General features: G+C 35.6%; 1 protein-coding gene across 5 annotated transcripts; it reads left to right on the top strand.

Moving 5' to 3' along the window:
- Positions 1-335: 335 nt before the first annotated feature.
- LOC132098023 (DENN domain-containing protein 2C-like) lies at positions 336-19,346 on the top strand. Of its 5 annotated transcripts, none has more exons than XM_059504115.1 (20): positions 336-766; positions 1,333-1,385; positions 3,116-4,152; positions 6,422-6,543; positions 7,080-7,192; positions 7,380-7,550; positions 10,490-10,562; positions 10,647-10,691; positions 10,803-10,990; positions 11,670-11,779; positions 11,862-11,931; positions 12,140-12,217; positions 12,318-12,458; positions 13,468-13,616; positions 13,701-13,878; positions 15,183-15,224; positions 16,381-16,489; positions 17,991-18,224; positions 18,312-18,398; positions 18,485-19,346. In XM_059504115.1, exons 3-20 carry the CDS (start codon positions 3,281-3,283, stop codon positions 18,514-18,516), a joined length of 2,814 nt encoding a protein of 937 aa, XP_059360098.1. In that variant the 5' UTR covers positions 336-766; positions 1,333-1,385; positions 3,116-3,280; the 3' UTR covers positions 18,517-19,346. The 5 variants fall into 5 exon arrangements, with proteins under 5 accessions (XP_059360098.1, XP_059360094.1, XP_059360095.1 ...); XM_059504111.1 differs by having other exon boundaries at positions 339-766; positions 17,982-18,224; XM_059504112.1 differs by having other exon boundaries at positions 339-756; positions 17,982-18,224.
- Positions 19,347-19,815: the final 469 nt, after the last annotated feature.

The following is a 19,815-nucleotide window of genomic DNA, read 5'->3' on the forward strand; positions in this document are numbered from 1 at the left end:
AACACTGTGTATATATATATATATATATATATATATATATATATAAAAGAGTGCTTTATGGGCTACACTGCTCCCAATAAAATATTGCCAAAGCATTTAAATAAAAAGCAGATATAGCATACATTTTCCTCGTTTCATTATAGAGTTAAAACAAAAAAGTATTCAAGACAATACAATAGCATTTCCGAGTTAATGCAACGTTAAGGATGCAAGCAGCCGTTAAAACCCAAAGAAGAAGAAGAAGAAGAAGATGGTGAGTTTTTTTAACCGAATCAGTTCCCATGAACACACATGGCTGCTTTTATGAAGAGACACTTTTATTGCAGCTGATTCATCCACTCAGAGGAACCGAAGCTCAGATGAGGAACTGACAGCTCGGGAGGAGGACTTACAGGAACACATATCCACTCCTCAAGGAACGCCGATTACATGTTCAGTCGGGAATATAAACAGCAGCAGGAGTTACATTGTTGCCAGTTACCGGGAATTATTTGTTACTTTGAAACGCGTCGCTTATCCGCGGTGAAAGTGAATGGATACAAAGTTGTTGTTGCTTTTTCCGAGCAAGTTTTTTTTTTTTTTTTTTTTTTTCTAGCAAGTTTTTAGCCGCCTGGCTAACCAGCCGTAAGATATGAAGACTTAGGCTCCACAACAGATTTAAAGACTCAGTATTTACTCTAAGTGAACTCTTATGAGAACTTTTATTTCGATTTATTTCAGCGGAGTGCAACATATGTGTTGTAAAACAGCGAGCAAGTTTGCCTAAGTAAGTTGATATTTCTTCATAACAAAAGATCTGAACTAGCTGACATGATAGGGCTCTACTGCTTGTATGTATTTCTTTATGTAATTATGTATGTCTTTATTTACTTAGCCTATTTAAACTGTATTTATTTTCATGTATTACGTTTTAAATTTGATTTAATGAATGATTTTATTCTATATTTACATTCTATATTTCTATATTTTATTTTTCTTACTTGATTTTAGAGATTTTAATAATAAATACCCTTTTTAAATGTTTATTCATGTTTTATTATAGACACCTTTTGTTTACATTTAAACCATGCTGAAATTTAGCCTTCAAATAAACATGCTTATCTAAAAAATAATTTATTCATGTTGGATAAAGTCTAGTTATTCAGCTTTTCTCATTTCGCCTTTGGGTGAAAATGTCTGTAGTGTTGACACCATAGTTGAGTTATTTATTAACTTTTTCAGCTAAATATGCTTGACAGTATTTGACACAATGTTTTGTCATATAGACATGATTAGGTGTAGTTTTGACAGTGAACTTGCTCACTTTCCCCCTTCTTGATCTACTCCACCCAGAGACATGTCCCCTCATGCACAAGTACCTGTGGTGGGTGGATCACCTGTTCAAGGTAATATTATAGTTTATTTATGTCTTGATTGTCTACCATTTAAGGGCTTGGGTAATACTAGTGTCTGGTTGATGTTGGTGTTGTAGAGGTGTTATGTGTATGTCTGCGGTTGCTGATGATTCTTTTGATAACCAACCCCCAAACATAGAGCTCTGTCAGCGTACCTGGAATAAGGCGGCTTGGAGAAAAGAGAGAAGTGATGTATACCGCCTTTCAGGTTGTGGGTTAACGTCATGAGAACTTCCTCCTCGCACGCAGTCGGGAAGTTGAAGTCAAGATGACTAGAGTTAGATGGCTTACCACAGACCCTCTCAAGATATAATTAACCGCTTGGCCTGGCTCGTCCAAACCTACGCAGCACCATGTGTGAACTTTGCCATGTCCAATTTCATTCTAGACATCTGAGTCACAAAAAACAAGCTTGGAAATACAACACCAGATTTGTACAGATTTGTAAAACCACCATCGTTATGGACATTCTGCTGATCCGGCCTTCCTGTGAATCAGGAAACACAGGCTAGGCCTTCCTGCACACGCTCGCAGACACAAGTGGGTCAGTAGATGCGATGATCAAGGGGGATGGGATCTGGCTTGAATCACAGAGAGATTCCAGAGCGTACGTTAGATGTTGGTCATCCAGAACAAAGGCATACTTTTTGGGTCCGGCTGATCAAGTGTGGTCATATTTACTGAATTATGTCGTTCAATCGCAGTGCCAAGAAATTCTAGCATGTCTCACTCTCAGCGTAATGTGCAACGTGTCCAAAACACTTTGGCTGCAGATGGGCTTGTGGTAGAGCAGCCAGATCCATCCCGTCTACATTAGACGCAGGAAAGAGGAATTTCAAGTGGCCTCTTTTTGTTGCATAGACACCAGCACTTATTAACATGCATGAAATCATGCATATTTTGCTCATTGATGTGCTGACCACTGGTTCTTGTGCCACAATGAAGGCCCTTCTATTATGTGCACATGGATGTGGAAATACTTGGAATGCCCGTCCTTTTCGTGCAGCGGCTGAAAGAAGCTTTTGGGGAGGAGTGAAATTGAATTACATTATGCTCAAGTGTGCTAATGCATGGCCGTGTTTGAGACGGGCCCAGCTAAAGAGGGTCGGAGTGGGGGTGGTGGGTGTTCCTGGGGATGGAGGCCCCCAGAATGCTTTGTGTTCTACCATGTTCCTGTGGTTGTCAGTCTCTTCTTTGTTAGGGTTTTTATTTTTGGTTTCGCTGCTGACCTTGACAGTGACGATCTTTGGTTTCCTGCATTTATGCAGCATGCAGGGACTGTCATCTTTTATGTGTGCAAAATGTGCTTATCAGTTGGATGCATTGTTAAACCTGACATTGCATGTTTTTGTGAGATATTTATATATATATGTACTGTATATGAGATATGAGAAAATACAGAAAGTTTTTGTACAGCAATATTTTTAAAAAGTGAATTACGCTAGAATAAGTTTTGTGATTTTGTTGAGGTGTGCATGTTCAAAGATAATATAAATAGAAAAAAAAATCTAAGAAAAGTTTACCTTGAAGATGTATTTTGAGCATGAAATATGAAATTAAATTTAGGGCTGCAAGATTTGGGAAAACTTTTTTGGGGGTGTTCACCATGCTTAATTTCATATATATATATATATATATTTTTTTTTTATGGTAAGCCTCTTTCAGTAACCATTTCAGTTTTAAATAAATCCACTTGTTGAGTTTGCTTTTTTCCTTTGCAGGGTTCAAAGTGAAGGAAGAATGGCAGAGGAACTGACTCCTACAGGAAAAGGGTTCTTTGTTGATCTTTATTAACATCATTGCACCACAAAGGAAGGGTTTCTTCCTTGATAGGCTCACTGTTGCAATGCCACACAGTCCTGCGGTGTGACGGCAGCCTCGTGGTGATGCTAGCCCTTGGAGGGGACCATGGAAAAAGAGGAGGGAATGTCGTCGCAGGGAAGACGACGGCAACAACGGCAGCGTGGCCGATCACGCGAGAGCCTGGCGTCAACATCAAGCAGAAAATCTCCCAATGGGAGGGACTCAGTCAGCAGGAGGATGTCCCCAGTTGGAATATTAAGCCCCAGCGGACTCTTGCATCTCGCAGGCTTTCGGGAGACCTCCTTGGAAATGGACTTGATGGCAATGATGGAGGTTGTAACAAAGCGACTTTATCAAAAGCCAAAAACCTGGGTTTGGATTTCAGGGAAAACCAGATGACTTTTAGACCAGTTACAGGTGAACTCCAGTCTGATTTCCCAAGAAACCGAACTCATTCAAATAAATTAGTTACATCAACTCCTGTGACGAAGCCTCTAAGCACTGTAACCCAAGTCCAAGATGCTAAACTGAATGTTAAAAGCAATAATATCAAGACAAACCATTTCACAGATGTCGAAATTACATCTCTACCTCGATGTGTAGAGGATCCAGAGGCGTCCTTGCCTCCAGGGAACTTTTACACCTCCAGGGGTTTCTGGAAACGACTGGAGACAGATGACTCTTTCTGGGAGAAGGAGAAGGATTCCTTGATGGTGACTAAGGGTCTTGGGGAAATTAGACCTCTTTCTCCTCCACCTAAACCACAGCGCACATTCCAGTACAAGGGTGCGAGCAGTCCGCCCGGCCAATGGATCCCACTGGAGAACCAGACTCCATCAGTCAGCAAATCGAATCTAGTCCGGAAGCATGACATCATACTAAAGCCACCCAGCTGTCCACCTCCTCCTTGTCCAGTCAATACTATCAACGGGTTTTCCAGAAACAGAAAGAACAGGTGAATACTTTTCCCACACTGCAGCTTACATTACACAGCTAATCCCAAACATAAGAAAGGAAATGAAGGGGGTTTGAGTACAGCGTCCATGAGTTGTACATACTTTAAACTCAATTTATTATTCATGAAAAAGATCTTGTCAGGTGCTGCATTAAATATGTTTATGTAATCACTTCACAATCACAATATATGAACAATACGTTTTTTCATTGAGGTTTTTAGAGTAGGTAGCAAGCATGTATACAACAAAACAATCATGGCTTACAAGTTCCTAGAGGGGCAAGGTAGACAAAAAGAAAATACAGATGAAGAAGTACAAAATCAAACAAAAAATTGCCATCAATTATTTCTGTTCTTTTATTGTTGAAGTCTTTAACAGCGTTTTTAAAATTCATATGATGCCATTTCCACCATTGGACGTCCACTCTTTCAGATCTGTTCTGAATTTCTAATTGTATTACTTCCACTTTTGGTTTTCGACCCAGTTTGTTATATTTTCATTTTGCTGCATCTTAAGTAATGTCATGGCACCAAATGAGTTAATTTAAAATAACTGGGATAATAAAATGGCAGATTCCAAAAACTAGAAATATAAGGTGATCAAACAACTTCCTCATATAATTATATTGTACAAAAAAGCGGGTTGATAACCCTTTATAAATAGCATTTTGCTGGCTTTCAAAACCTGTTAAACCTGGTCACAAATGATATATCCTCACGAACAATAGGTGTTGGCCTGAACCGTTCTCATAACCGACATGCCTTACCTTGATTAACAGCTCAAATCATGTGGATTGTTGAGGAGAGGTGTGTGCTACTAGTTTTCAAAGTGATCAGATTTTAAACATCCCATAGACTTACATTGAAGGACCCGATCAAGAATATCACAGAATGGAGAATATAAAATATGTTTACAAAACTTGAAACATATTTGCTCCGGTCCGGATATGAACTATGATCGGAGCAGTGAGTTAAACTCATCGTGGTGTTCAGCGCAGAAACCGATCTCTCATGCATACGCCATGTGTTGTCATGGTCATGTTTACAGAGGTGAACTGGCAGTGTGGAAGTACGAAATTAGTCCAAAAAAAAAACAACAACTTTTCCCTTAATAATATACATAATGAGTGCTATTATTGTTTTCACTGATGTTCAGCATGTTCATATATGTTGACATTTCTTGCTTCATGACACTTTAAAGTGACAGTTTAGCCAAAAATTTAAATTTTCGTAATTTTCTTACCTTATGTCTCTTTTTTTTCTGAACATTGGTGCCCCATTGACCTTCATATTGTGGGGAAAAAACATAAGGGGCCATTCACACAGAATGCATTTTTCCATTGCAACGCACTACTTTCCCATTGTTTGTCGATCTAAACATGCTCTAGAAGGACATGCATGACTGTTGTGCTCATGTCTACCATATTTTGCAGTGTATTGCACATTAGTACCATGTTTTTAAGATGACGTCAAGTTAAAATAATTTCATCTTTTACATGCAGCATCATTCATCAATGTCAGTTTCAAAACAGTAGACTAATCAGAAGACCCCGGAGGCGGGGCAAGCATTAAAAGCTTTTGCTTACAGTTGCAAGTAAAAAAAAAACAAAACAAAAAAAACATTCCTGAGCACTGTGTCTCACGTTTTTAGACGCTTTCTGTGCGACCTGCCACTAATGCATTCGTCAAATTTCCAGAGAAGAAAGTAAGTCATACAGGTTTGAGGGTGAGTAAATGATGACAGATTTTTTTGGGTGTACTTTTGTGTAAACACCTCACAGGTTCTTAAGAAAGTGTACAGATCTATTTGTCGTTCTTGTTTATTTCATACTCTGAGTTGGACATCTTTGTGTCAGAGGACATGGTGTGGAGAGTTTAGTTGTGAGTGGCTGATAGTTTAGCTGTCTGGCCTTGTCTCCAGCTGTCATGTCAGCTGTTCTTTGGCAGAATCGCAGCCCATTGTCCACATTTGACCTACTTCTGTTTCAACGAAGCCTGCTGTAGTCACTCAAGGGCTTTCTGAACACTCATATGGTCACGCTGTTGTGTTCACTCCTTCCTCTAGTAATTGTTGTTCTTCTTGATTATTTGGAACCCTGTTCCAATCATTATGTGTCAATTCTATATCATGTTTTTTTTTTTTTTACGGTTTGATATGAATTCTGGTACATTCCTTTTTGGATTAATGGTTACCCTTTATGAAAGTCCCTAAACTTGTTGTTGGATCACAATACAGTGACTGTAACACTCTTGGTCCTCTTCTCCACAGGAAGTCATTTGAGTTTGAGGATGTGGTACGGCGGACAGCCCAACAGGCCTCTAAAGGGAAGGAGGGCCTTCGATCAGGTCTTTACCATGCCTGGTCTGAAGACAGCATCTATGAGGACATCTGTGAGTGATTCTGAGAATGCCAAGACATGTCATCGATCAGATATTACTGTGAAGCACTAGAAAATGTTTACACCGACTCTTGATTACTGTATTATTTTTTTCTTATACACTGCCATCCAAATGTTTGGGTTCAGAAAGATTTTTTTTTTGTAAATTATTATTATTTTTTTTTATTTAGGAAGGATACATTAAACTGATCAAATGTTTTTTTTTTGCTTTGTTAGTTTTAGTGGTGCATACTCTACTTGCATTAATTAACATGCTTACACAAACAGATTTCTTAGATGGCTTCCTCTGTTTTTGTGATGCCATGTCAATTTGATAGTCTAACTTGTAAAAAAGCATCCCATTTTAGCTGCATGAGACCATCTAGCTGTTTTTGAAAGCAAAAAGGTATCTTATTTGCTGAATAGTTGATTTTGAAACCATGTTGTTTTGCATGTCCCTAAATGTAATGAAACCAGAGTAGAAAACACCAAAATGTTTTTTTTGCATGACTTCTTTTTATAGTAGCTGCAACTTTCAATTTTTTACAGCGGATATTTCAAAAGAGAACCCATATGAAGACCTCAAACTTTCTCCTATGTGTTTACCTATAAGACGGCCACGAAACTACACAGTCGGACAGAGAGAGAGCCCACACATCAAGGTGACTGTCATTTTAAATGCATAGTGATTTAGTCAGATTTCAGTTAGTAGCATATACACTTGCTCAAATCTTAATTATTTTGTTCAGCAAGGATGTATTGATCAAAAGTGATATAAAAGGCACTCGTAATTTTGCAGTAAATTTCTTTATTAACTAAACTTCTTCTTTTGTCTGTTACTGTATGCAGATCTCACCGAAGCCCTTCACACTATTACCTAACGCCGACAGGTTACATAAAATGGGGCGGGACCGCAAAGAATCCATAACGTCACCTACACGTACCTGTACTACAAACAGTCCTAAAACATCAACAGCAGCCAAACCTGCCACTTCATACAGGACAAACCGACAACCCCCGGTAAACCCACACGCACAAACACGTGCCTGAGACGTCATTAAACATTGCTCAACATGTGCCTGCTGACACCTGTTTCTCTGATTGTATGCATATGAACTTTAACCAAACTGTTACATGATATAATAAATTCTTTAGTATATTAGAAACTGAAGCTGCACCCAAATGCTGATAATACAGCCCAGCATCTTGAGAAAAAGACCTAATATTACCTACATAAGTTGAGTTAACAAACTAATTTTACATTAGGGAAAGTTTTTTCATTAAATAAAAAGTATATATCAGCTATAATGCACTCATCGAAACAACAAAAGCAGTCAAATGTCACAATTATAGTTTAATTGACAAAAAAAAATTCTAATTGAACTAACAATCTCTAAAGGAGTGGGAAAATATGTTCAAAAACTCAGTTTAATGTCATAGAACTTCACATAAACACAAGTTTATAAATACAAAATCTGTAATTTTCTGACACTATTTGGATGTAGTAAAACACCCACAGATGTAGCATAAAACGTGTGTCATGTTTGCATTTTCTTCTTTCATTGGTCATAATTCTAACCGTGAAATCAGGATAACACATAAAATCAGGAATAGGCATGATTCATGCATGTTAATGTCTTCTGAGAATTCAACATATAGTTGTAACCTGGCTTAGAGGGAAATAAGAATCACGTCTTTATGGCAGTTTTTCTGCTGATTAAGGTACCCTCTTTACCTTACAAGTCCTTGTCAAAAGCAAAAAAATGTAATGACATGCATCATACTTTGTAAGAAGCAATGCATGTTCTATTTTGTAAGCAAGTAAGAAACAAGTATTGAAATTCATTCAAAAAATATGATGCAGGGCTGGGTAATAATTTTACATAAATAAATATTTTTTGATGGATTTGATACATAAACCATCTCTCTAGCCTGTTTTGTCCCAGTTCTCATGAATAAAATAGCAGTGAATATAAGAGAAACAGACATAGTCTGAGTAGAAATGTCAGCTTTGATGCGTTAGCAGGAAGAGGGAAAATGAGGGAGGAAGTGGTGAGAAGATGGATGGATGGTGGCAGGAAACATGAGAGGTTGAGGATTATCATGAAGTGCCTGTGCATCATACTGGACGCTGCTGCTGACTAATCAGCTATATTCAGCTTTGTGTCAGTATGATCCATAAAGTTATTTTGGAAGAACTCAAATCAGCAGGCCGTGGCAGCGTATATGTTGCTCATAGAGAAATGCTGTTTTAATAAAGAGAGTGAGCAGAAAGGGGAGGTAAGAACCCGCTTTTCTCCAGTAGAAATCACCCATTATAACATCAAACAGCTAATGTGGAAGTTGTGCTGACTGGTTAGTGCAGATGTTATTTCATCTGTTCAAAGTGAAACATCTGAACACACTACCAAAATCTTATTTTAGTTTTATTTATATATATTATTAATATTTATTAATATTTTGAACTGACTTTTGTATTTCCTGATTTCATTGGAAGAGTATTATACATTTGAATAATTTTGTTAGTTTTGTTATATTCCTATTAGATTTGTATTTTTTTAGTAATTTTAGTACTTCAACTTAAGCATATTTTATTAAATTTTTTTGCTAAGGCAACATCTCATTTTCGTTTAAGAAACACATTGTATTTTATTTTTTTTATCTAAAATGTAGATATTATTTCATTTCAGTTACCAAAAACATTTTTTTTTTAGTTGACAATAATATTAGGACTGATAATGATGTATAATGTGATTTAAAAGAAAGACATGGTGTTTATGTACTTCAGTTTTCCTCAGGGGTACATAAGACCAAAATAGCTGGGACACAATGTTTTAGAGTGCAAATCAACAATAAATATAGAAAAATTGTCTTTCTTTATGAATATAGTTGATTGAGGCATATTTTTACTATTCATTTATATATTTTCAATCATACTTTTAATGATTTAATCTTTTGCTGTCATTTTATGTTTTAGTATGTCTTCCTTTTTATAATCGTTAGCACTTGTATGTCATGTGCATCACTCAAATTTGACTGTAAATGAGACTGTATGCTCATTGCTGAATGTATGAATATTATGGTACTTCATTTCAAGAGCATCTCAAGACCGTAAAGAGATTCATGCTTGCTCTGAGTGGTGCCTAAAAGGCCTTTACTGTCCACACATGGTGAGCATTATGTGTTTATCTGGGGAAAGCACCAACAAGCTGTTTCCGCTCATCAAGGGTAGATGCCACAACAGTGTGCTGTCTCACTGTGTGATGCGGGCAGACCTCTGTCCTCTCCATGAATATGAATCATAATTAGCATGTCATGTTTGCTCTGACCAGACGTACACATTAGATGCACGTCGCTGGTCATTATGATGCATCTAGTCTTCTGGTTGTAGTTTTGTATATTGTTTGCATTTGTTTTGAATTTAAAACATTTATTTGTTTGGCTTCTATTTTAATTGCATTTTGTAAATATGTTTTATGTTGACTACAAAAGTTTGGGCTCGGTAAGATTTCTTTCTTTATTCGGCAAGGATGCATTAAATTGGTCAGAAGTAGGTTGTTGCCAGAGAACCCTTCTTTTGAACATTTTCTATTCAGCAAAGAATACTGAAATAAAAAACGTATCTCATTTTCCACAAAAAATGTTAAGCACCAGAACTCTTTTCAACATTATAATGCTCCTTGAGCAGCAAATCAACAGTAGAACGGTTTCTAAAGAATCACGTGACACTGAAGACTGGAGGAATGAGGCTAAAAATTCAGCATTGCATCAAAGGAATAAATTAGATTTTAAAAATATATTAAAATAGTAAATGGTTATTTTAAACAGTAAAAATATTTCACAATATTACAGTTTTTACTGTTGAAAATAAACATGAGGAAACATTTTAAAAATCTAAAGTTGTTGGAATATTGCTTTTAGTAGACAAAAATGAAATCTTGTTTGTGTTTCTCGTGCAGCTTGTAAACAGGATCCAGGAGATATTTGAAGCCAAAAGAGGAAGGAAACGAGTATGGGCGACAGCAACCAGAGGTAAGAGGATACATATTTCATATTTACCTGGTTTACCAAGAGAAGTCATCTTACCAGGCAGGAAATGTGTTTTTTTTTTGGCAGATGAATTAAGTGGAACAGAGAGTGATCCTGAGGAGAGCTCTAAAGGTTAGTGTCTCCTTCAGGCCTGGGCTCAGAGAACTCTTGTTTATTCAAGTTTAACTTGTATATTAAACCAGTTCTAAACCCATCGAGGCTGTTTACATTCTTTTCCCATAGATCGCTCCCAGCGAACAGTGTACGTTCAGTCAACTTTAAAGCGGCGGCCGGGTTACCACACTTTAGAGAGGGACCTGATCCAACTACAAGAGCAGCAGCTTTTCCAGCAATTTGTAGTGGTGTCACTTAGAAAAGCTTCCCCTGGAAACACATACATCCCTGAGATCACACAACAGTTCCCCACGAAGGTAAAGAGACCTTATAAATTGTAATGACAAATTCTGGAAATAATATGTGGTGGATCTTAATTTATGGAATTTGTGTTTCAGCATTTTCTTGTTTTTATTTTATTTTATATATATATATATATATATATATATATATATATATATATATATATATATATATATATATATATATATATATATATATATATATATATAAATACTATATACTTTTTATATTTATATATTGTAATTCTGACTTATTTCATAGAAATAAAATACAATTATATCAAATTATTTAAAAGATTATAATGTACATTTCTGTCTATCTATCTATCTATCTATCTATCTATCTAGATAGATAGATAGATAGATAGATCTTTTATATAATATATATTAAATATTTATTTTTACATTTATATATTGTAACTATTTTTATAAATATAATAAAATCTAATACAAATTATTTACATTTTAATTTCAAATTAATGATACTAATTTTTAAGTTGTAATATATAATTATATATAATATTTATTAATATGTTGTAATTATTATTTATTTTATATGACTGTAATAAGATATAATAACATTATTTACGTTTTACTTTTTTAATTATAGAAATATGAAATCAGTATAGAAAATGTCATTATTATCTATTTGATTGTAAAAAAATATATTTTTCTGTCTTTATTTTGCATTCAGTTTGAGAAGTCTTCTCGTCTGTCTCGTGAGGCTGAAGACAGATTAAAGGCCATTCCCAAGTTTTGTTTTCCTGACTGTCAAGACTGGCGTCCCTCCTCGGACCACAACAGGTAACATGCTAATATTAAACAATTGATGTTACTTGGCTAACTAATTCACACTCCTAATATAATCTTTGATTATCGCCCACAGTGAAACATTTTCTTTTGTCCTAACCGGGGAGGATGGGAGTCGCTTATTTGGATACTGCCGCAAAATCCTGGTGAGTTTGTAAAGGCAATCTCACCTAGTCAATTAAAAATGATACTTAACAGAAAAATTCACTTTCTGTCACTTTAATTCACTGTCATTCCAAACCTCTCATCGATCATCATGGAGGTTTGAAAAACATGACGGTGAATAAATGATACAGGATGGCATATTGTGTAGTAAATCTATACTAACCTTGACCTTTGACCTGTGTCTTGCAGCCCAGCGGGAAGGGGAAGAGACTGCCTGAAGTTCACTGCATCATCAGCAGACTGGGCTGCTTCAATCTCTTCTCAAAGGTCAGGGTCATTTCAGAGATCAGATATGAACTTCCTGTTTAATCAGCACTAACCCTAAGACAGATGCTGAATTGTAACGGTCTAAATTGTTTGAGAGCAGATCTTGGAGGAGGTGGAGAGGAGGAGAGAGATTTCCCCTGCCTTGGTTCATCCTTTCATGCACAGTGTCATGGAAGCTCCCTTCCCTGCTCCTGGACGCACCATCACCGTCAAGAGCTTCCTGCCGGGCTCTGGGAACGAGGTAAGATACTGTGTAACTCAGGAAAGATCATCTTTATTCCTGTAGTTTATACATTCATTTATTATTCAGTACTACATGTGGGCTTACAAAATGAAGTTTTGAATTTATTTACTCCTATAAAAGCAGATTATAGGTATTTATTTAAATCTTGACATTATTTATTACTACTCATAAATGTCAAAACTTGATCTTTCTTGTTTTATAATTTTGTTTTTTCAACATTTATTATAATTATTTGTAATTATTTTACTTTACAAATAAATGGTTGTAACACTAGTGATGACTTCTAATAAATTTGTGTGTTTTTTTTTTTAAAGAATGTGTCAATATCATCTCAAAACACATGCCACTGATCAGATGAAAATCAATAAATATAATAACAATAATATCAAATAATCATTTCAAAGAATATCTTGAAAAAAAAATCACATTAAACTAATGTTAAAGTGAACTTCAACCATACATCAAAATATCATCTTAAATGTAAATCAAAACTTTTTCGACATGGCAGGAAAATCATATGCGCATTTGAACAGCCTTTTTAATATGAACTTTGACCTTTGAAGTACCTTTCTAAAACTTTCTATATTTTCAAAATTGTTTTTATAGCGTAACACCTGTGACAAAAAAATGACTGGACAAGCATTCTTGAATTATATAATATTATTAATTACTTTTTTTGCACAATTGTTGTAACTTGTACTTATGCTTAACCCTGCAAAACAATATAACTTAAAAAAAAAATATATATTTTTTATAAAATGTAATAATGAATAATTACATTATTAATTACATAAACATTTATTATTATTAATTAAACATTTTTATTTTTATTTTATTTTTTTGTTTAAAAAATTGTTTTTGTTTTAAAAGAAAATAGTTTTACGAATATGTAAAAAAAATTGTAGGCACTTATTTTATTTTACATTTTTGTTCTTTTACATGGAGTTTCTTAACTGTTTGAAACAGTCTCCTGAGGATCATCCGCGCGTCTCTGTTGTGTGTGTAGGTTCTGACTCTGTGCAGGCCGGTGGACTCTCGCTTGGAGCACGTAGACTTTGAGAGTTTGCTGCAGTGTCTCAGTGTGACCAGACTCCTGCAGGTCTTCGCTTCTCTGCTGCTGGAGAGGAGAGTGATCTTCATCGCAGACAAACTCAGGTGCAGACCACCACCCATGCTGATACCCAAATAGAGCTACAGCTAGAAATAAATTCAAACCTAACTCTGTTTGTCTCTGGCCAGTGTCTTATCCCGATGTGCCCATTCTGCCTTGGCGTTGCTTTATCCCTTCACGTGGCAGCACACGTTCGTACCGGTGCTTCCTGCCAGCATGCTGGACATATGCTGCTCTCCCACTCCTTTTGTGTTGGGGGCGCTGTCTCCGTCCCTGCCCGAGGTGCTGGATATGCCCATTGAGGAGGTCAGTCACTTTGAAGGAGCCTTTTTAAGTTCACTTAGATTTCTAATCAAGGATTTTCCACCAAATTTGGTAGTAATTAATTGTTTAGTAATAATTTCAGACCTCTTTCTGACCTGTAGACCTTAGTCAGGGTAGTGCCATATTTAACAGACATTACATTGAGGCTGTGAGGGATAGAAATACAGTGGGTTCAATGGATTGTACTTTTGTTTAGCAACTAATGTTCGTCTGATGAAACATCTTTCTGAAAATAACTTTCAACTGAGAAAAACCTGTTCTAGGACCTTTCTACAGTCCGTATCATTGTAAAGACTGTATGTCTTATCCCTCACAGCCTCGTTTCCATCTGCATAAGATTAAATAAGATGACTAAGATCCACAGAATAAAGATCTTTACATATATTACCTGTTATGATTTAATAAACACTGAGTAATGTTGATGCATGGTGTATTGGTGGTCATGATTTCCAGAGATTTTCTCAGATTAGTTTTAATACTTTGACTGGGTTATGAACATAACTGGGTTATGAGTGTTTTATTTCAAAACCATCCAGTTTTACATGATGTACAAAACTTTTCCAGAATCTTCTGGCCTGTAGAAAGGGAGTTTTCTCAAAGGCTGTCATGGATCTCATATAAGATGCTTCTAATCAACAGAAGAGAGCTCTGAGATTTGATTACGACTACAGCCAGAGTTTAATTTAATAACCGCCATGCCTTGAATTGTTCCCATTGTTTAACAGCTTGACAATCCCCATGCCAGCAATAAAATACTATCTGATAGAAGTATTAGGTATTAAAATCATATCTATAAGAGGATCCCAAAAAATGAATACTTGTTTTGTTTGATTTATTGGCATCTGTGTTGCATCCATGGAACCTTTTCATTGGACAAAATGGTCTTTTTAGTGGAAAAAAGGTTCTTTGGCGTTTTAAAATGTTCTTTACTATAATTAAAATAAGAGTGGTTCACTAAAAGTTTCTTTGAGGAACCCTAAATTAATTTTTTTATGACATTACTGCAAAATTCTCCATTTGGAGCCTTTATTTTTTGAAATTCTAGCAGATGCTTTAAGTAAAAATTTTAATAACTTTGCGATCTTTCATTGAAAACAAAATTGCATTTGTCTTGTTTAAATAAACTGGTGAACTTTGGAAAAATATACAACACTGAATTCTGAGGTTCCTGTTCTTATGCATTCCATTTAGAAAGGGCATGAAAGACATACATTTGTTACATAAAAAAGGTTCTTGCTTTTTGTTGTCATTTTGACCTTCCTTTCTTTTTTTTCTTATTCAACCAGGTTCTTATTGTGGATTTGTGTGCGGACAAGTTTGTTGTTCAGGTGAGTATGCAGGTTTTAGTCTCCTAATAATACGAGGTGTGCCCTTTTGAATGTACCACGTGTGTGTGTGTGTGTGTGTGTGTGTTTGTGGGGTGTGGTATGAAACTCAAGTCACGGCCTGAGTTGCTGTGCTGTATTATCATTCAAAAACATAAATCTGGTTGTTTAAACAAGTGGTTTTAGTCATATTTGTGACCCTGGACCACAAAACCAGTCTTACATCGCTGGAATAGCCAAAAAAAAAACATTGTATGGGTCAAAAATTTTTTATGCAAAAAATCATTAGGATATTAAGCAAAGATCATGTTCCATGAAGATATGTTTTACATTTCCTACCTTAAATATATCAAAACTTAATTTTTGATTAATAATATGCATTGCTAAGAATACATTTGGCCAACTTTAAAAGGCAATTTTTTTAAATATTTAGATTTTTTTTTTTTTGTACCGTCAGATTCCAGATTTTCAAAAAGTTGCATCTCGGCCAAATATTGTCCTATTCTAAGAGATCATACATCAATGGAAAGCTTATTTATTCAGCTTTCAGATCTCAGTTTCAAGAAATGTACCCTAAAGAGCGTTTTGTGGACCAGGGTCACATTTATACTGTCATCAAATTCCAGTTGTTTTCCTTATACGCCATAATTGAATATATAACTGCTTTCAGAAATCATTCTAATGTGCCCAAGAAACGTTTCTTATTTTTATCAATGTTGAAAATAGTTGTGCTGCCTAAGGTTTTTGGTTCTTGGTGGAAACCGAGATACAATTTCAGGATTCTTTGAATAGAAAGTTCAAAAACATTATTTGAAATAGAAATCTTTGGTAACGTCTTAACTGTCACTTTTGATCAATTACAATTAGGGCTGTCAAATTGATTAATCATGGTTAATTGCATCCAAAATAAAAGAGTGTGTTTATGTATTATGTGTGTGCACTGTGTATATTTATAGATGTTAATTTTTAATGCATCCTTGCCAAATAAATACTCATTTCGAACCTTTCTACAATCAGACTACAAACAGCGGAATATCTGATTGCTGACAAATCATTTTGTAAAATGTAATCATGGGCCAATCTGGTCTTTGTTTGAAAATGTCTGTTTCTTTCCTACATTTGTGCCTATATTCATCTTCTCTACTTGTTGTTGTCCTAGCTTGGAGATGAGGACTGTATCTTACCTGGAAAGCTGCAGGCAGCGCTTCAGGAGATACTGGAGAACAGGGAGGAGATCCTAGAACAAAACACCAGAGACAGGAAAGGAGGTTAGAGTCCTCACACGTGCCGTTATTCACAGCCGAACCCACAGCAGTTCATTTTTAAACTGGTTTAACTGAAGGTTTCCTCCATTGTCTTACTGTGTCAGAATGAGCTGTTCACCTTTTAAAGCCCTACTGTCTGTGTATTCATGATGTGATGAGTAACCAACCGTTAAACAAGGCCAGTGAGGTCAGGATCATGCTGACGAGTGTGATTTAAGTTGTTATAGATGTTACGTTAAGCCGGCCCAACGACAAATGGTCATTATGGCAGTTATACTAAATATTAAAGGACAAATGGTTTGGCAAGCACCGGTTTCTTGTGTTGAGTTTTCCTGTTAAAACAGGGAGTTTTAGGCCTGTATTTATCAAATAGCAAATACTTTTAAACCCTATTGTGATGATAATTGTTTCTCATGTGGATGTCTGTAAAAATAAATTCACTCATGAATACGGATGACGATTTATTCACAGTGGAGGAGCAAGTTCTGTGATCCTAAAAGCCTGCTCGCGTGGCCAGTCACATGATAGTCTGCTGTAAATAAAATCAAGTGTATTATTATTGTGTAAAATGTATTAAAAATACTTATGATTAAAATGTATTCTTATTATTCAAAGCATATTTATTTATTGTTTGATTATTTAAATGTCCTGTTTAAAAATAGATCAAATAGACATGCTATAGTTGTTTATAATTATACGCGATACATTTATATGCATTAAATTCTATGTAATACACATTTTAAAATAGTTTTTAAAGTCCCATTTTGAAGGTTTGCATGCTTTTCTTCAATGTTTGACAAGCAAAACGGCTGATAAAAACATCTCAATAATCCACACACCAGTCCACCAATGAACATCTTGTGAAGTGTTTTTAAGAAAGAAATCCAACAAGGCAGTTTTTAAACTTTCACTTCTAGTCAAAATATTAGTCCATATCCATCCTCCAATGCTTTCTCCAGAGAAACTGTCTCCAGTGGACGGTTTTTGCTTTAAAACAGTACTTGTTCTATGCATTTTTCTCTCCCCATAAAGATGAGATGACTTTTTCAATTATGGATAGAGGTGTCTTATTTTAGCATGAAGAAATGGTAAGACGTTAAAAGTGTCTTGATGTATTTTTTTCTTTCAAACATGCAGCTTTTCACTTTACAAGATGTTTATTGATGGACTGGAGTGGTGGGGATTATAGTGATGTTTTTATCAACTGTTTGGATTCTCATTCTGACGGCACCCATTCACTGCATCTATTGGTGAGCAAGTGATGCAATGCTAAATTTCCCTAAATCTGTTCCAATGAAGAAACAAACTCATCTACATCTTGTATAGTGTGAGGCATTTTCAGCCAATTTTCATTTTGGTATGAACTATTTCTTATTCCTCACATTAGCATATAAACCACAAAAGTCTTATTTTATGGGCTTTTTAAGCTTCCGTGTATTTTTATATATATTATGCAGTATCAATGTGTCACATTGTGGTTTTATTCTCCTAACAGATAAATCAGACCTGAGCACTTTGGTGTCAGAGGCTTTTGTGTGGTTCTTTGTTGAGCTGGTGGGACATTATTCTCTGTACATGAGCGACACAGGACCCCGTGGCACCCGAGAGCTGCAGAGCGACGCTTTCAGGAAATCTCATCCGTCCCGAGGAGTGCGACAGTTTCTCCAGCTCTTCATGGACACACAGATGTTTGCTGGTTTCATTCATGACCGAGAACTCAGAAAAGGAGGTGTTAAAGGTGAGAGAAGAAATATTCTGGGTTAGAGTTGTTATCTTTAAGGTAAACTGTTCCTTTAAGTAATGAGAGGAATGTTTTGTTGAACAGGGCTGTTTGAATTGAGAGCAGCAGAATATTTGGATTCCTATCCTGAACCTGAACCAAGTGGAGTCAACAAATTTCTTAAGGGGCTCGGTAAATCTTTAGCTTCTTTCCCATTTGTCTAAAATAAAAAGCAGTTTTTTTCCACTATTGTTATTAACAAATATTTTGCTTTGCAGGAAATAAAATGAAATTCTTGCAGAAGAAATAGCGAACAGACGCCAAGTAGGAGAGGCTTTTTGTTCAAAAATGTGTGATGACTCGACCAGCATGTCAGTTCCTCTCCCGTAGCCAATGCTGAAGGGTGGAGATGAGTTCTAGACTGGAATCAGCTTGTTCTGCCCTGAAAATTCTCCTGTCACGAAAGAGGAAAAGGCTGGAAATGAGTTCATAAGCACAAGGAACAAAGAGGACTGAATTAGAACAAAGAGGAAAAGGAGGAGTCTGTGTCATGCCATTGTAATTTTGTTAAATAAAGAAAAATCGGGACTATGAATGCATAATAACAAGAGTTGAGTTAAAGGCCATGTCAGAGGTCTTACTTGTTTTATTGTCTTTAATGTAATTTTTATTAAACCAGGCAATAAGGTAAGCATATGTTTTAACCGAAAACCTTTTCCAACTGGAAATTTGTCGTTTAAAAGAAAATATGATGAAGGATGACTTCTATTCCCCTTCAGGAATTAATTTATGATCCTTCGTATGCACAGAAATAGCCTTTCCAGTTAAATGTCCAACATTTATTTTTAGCCAAATTTTCTGTCTCATAAACTATCGATGCAAATGTTTCAGTTTACATTTTGTACAGTTTTGTTTTTAGACAAACTAGATTTTTTGTAAGATTAAAAAAAAAAAAAAAAAACAAGTTTCTGATGCATTGTTGGACAGGAAGTGGGAATCAAACAATGTGATCTTGTTGAAGAAATGGAACATTTAGATGAATGTTCAGTGATTGAGAATGTACAGGGTGCGTGGATGTAATATGTGAGAAACTTATAATGAATGTGGAGTGTACAGTATTAAAAAACAGCACTTACAGTGGTAATGTGGATTAGGTGTCTACTTGAAAGAAGCTAAATAGCTATAGGCTAATAGAGATTTGACCCCTTTTTTTTTACATATTACAAAATTGCATTTGTGTTTTTTCATACTTTTTACAACTACTATTATTCCTAAAACATGTAAAGTAGTAATAATAGTGAGCCACTGTGCCAGGTCTGTGTATTAAAATCAACCCAAAGGCTAATTAAAACTAGGCTGTAACAAGCCTGTAGACCCTACCCAAATATTAAAACTCAACATATGCCACTCTCATACCTAAAATCGTTTTTATACAGTCTATGCCTAAAACACATGATTTACAGTCATGACAATGCCTTATACACAATTTAATACTTGAAAATCACTAGTAGACCTACTCATAAGGGCCCAAACTCATAATCTAGCACAGTTTTGTCATTAGCACAATGTAAAATATTTAAATGCACACATTTCAGTCAATTACAATTTA

This window comes from Carassius carassius, chromosome 21, assembly GCF_963082965.1.
Source record: "Carassius carassius chromosome 21, fCarCar2.1, whole genome shotgun sequence".
Taxonomy (NCBI): Eukaryota; Metazoa; Chordata; class Actinopteri; order Cypriniformes; family Cyprinidae; genus Carassius; species Carassius carassius.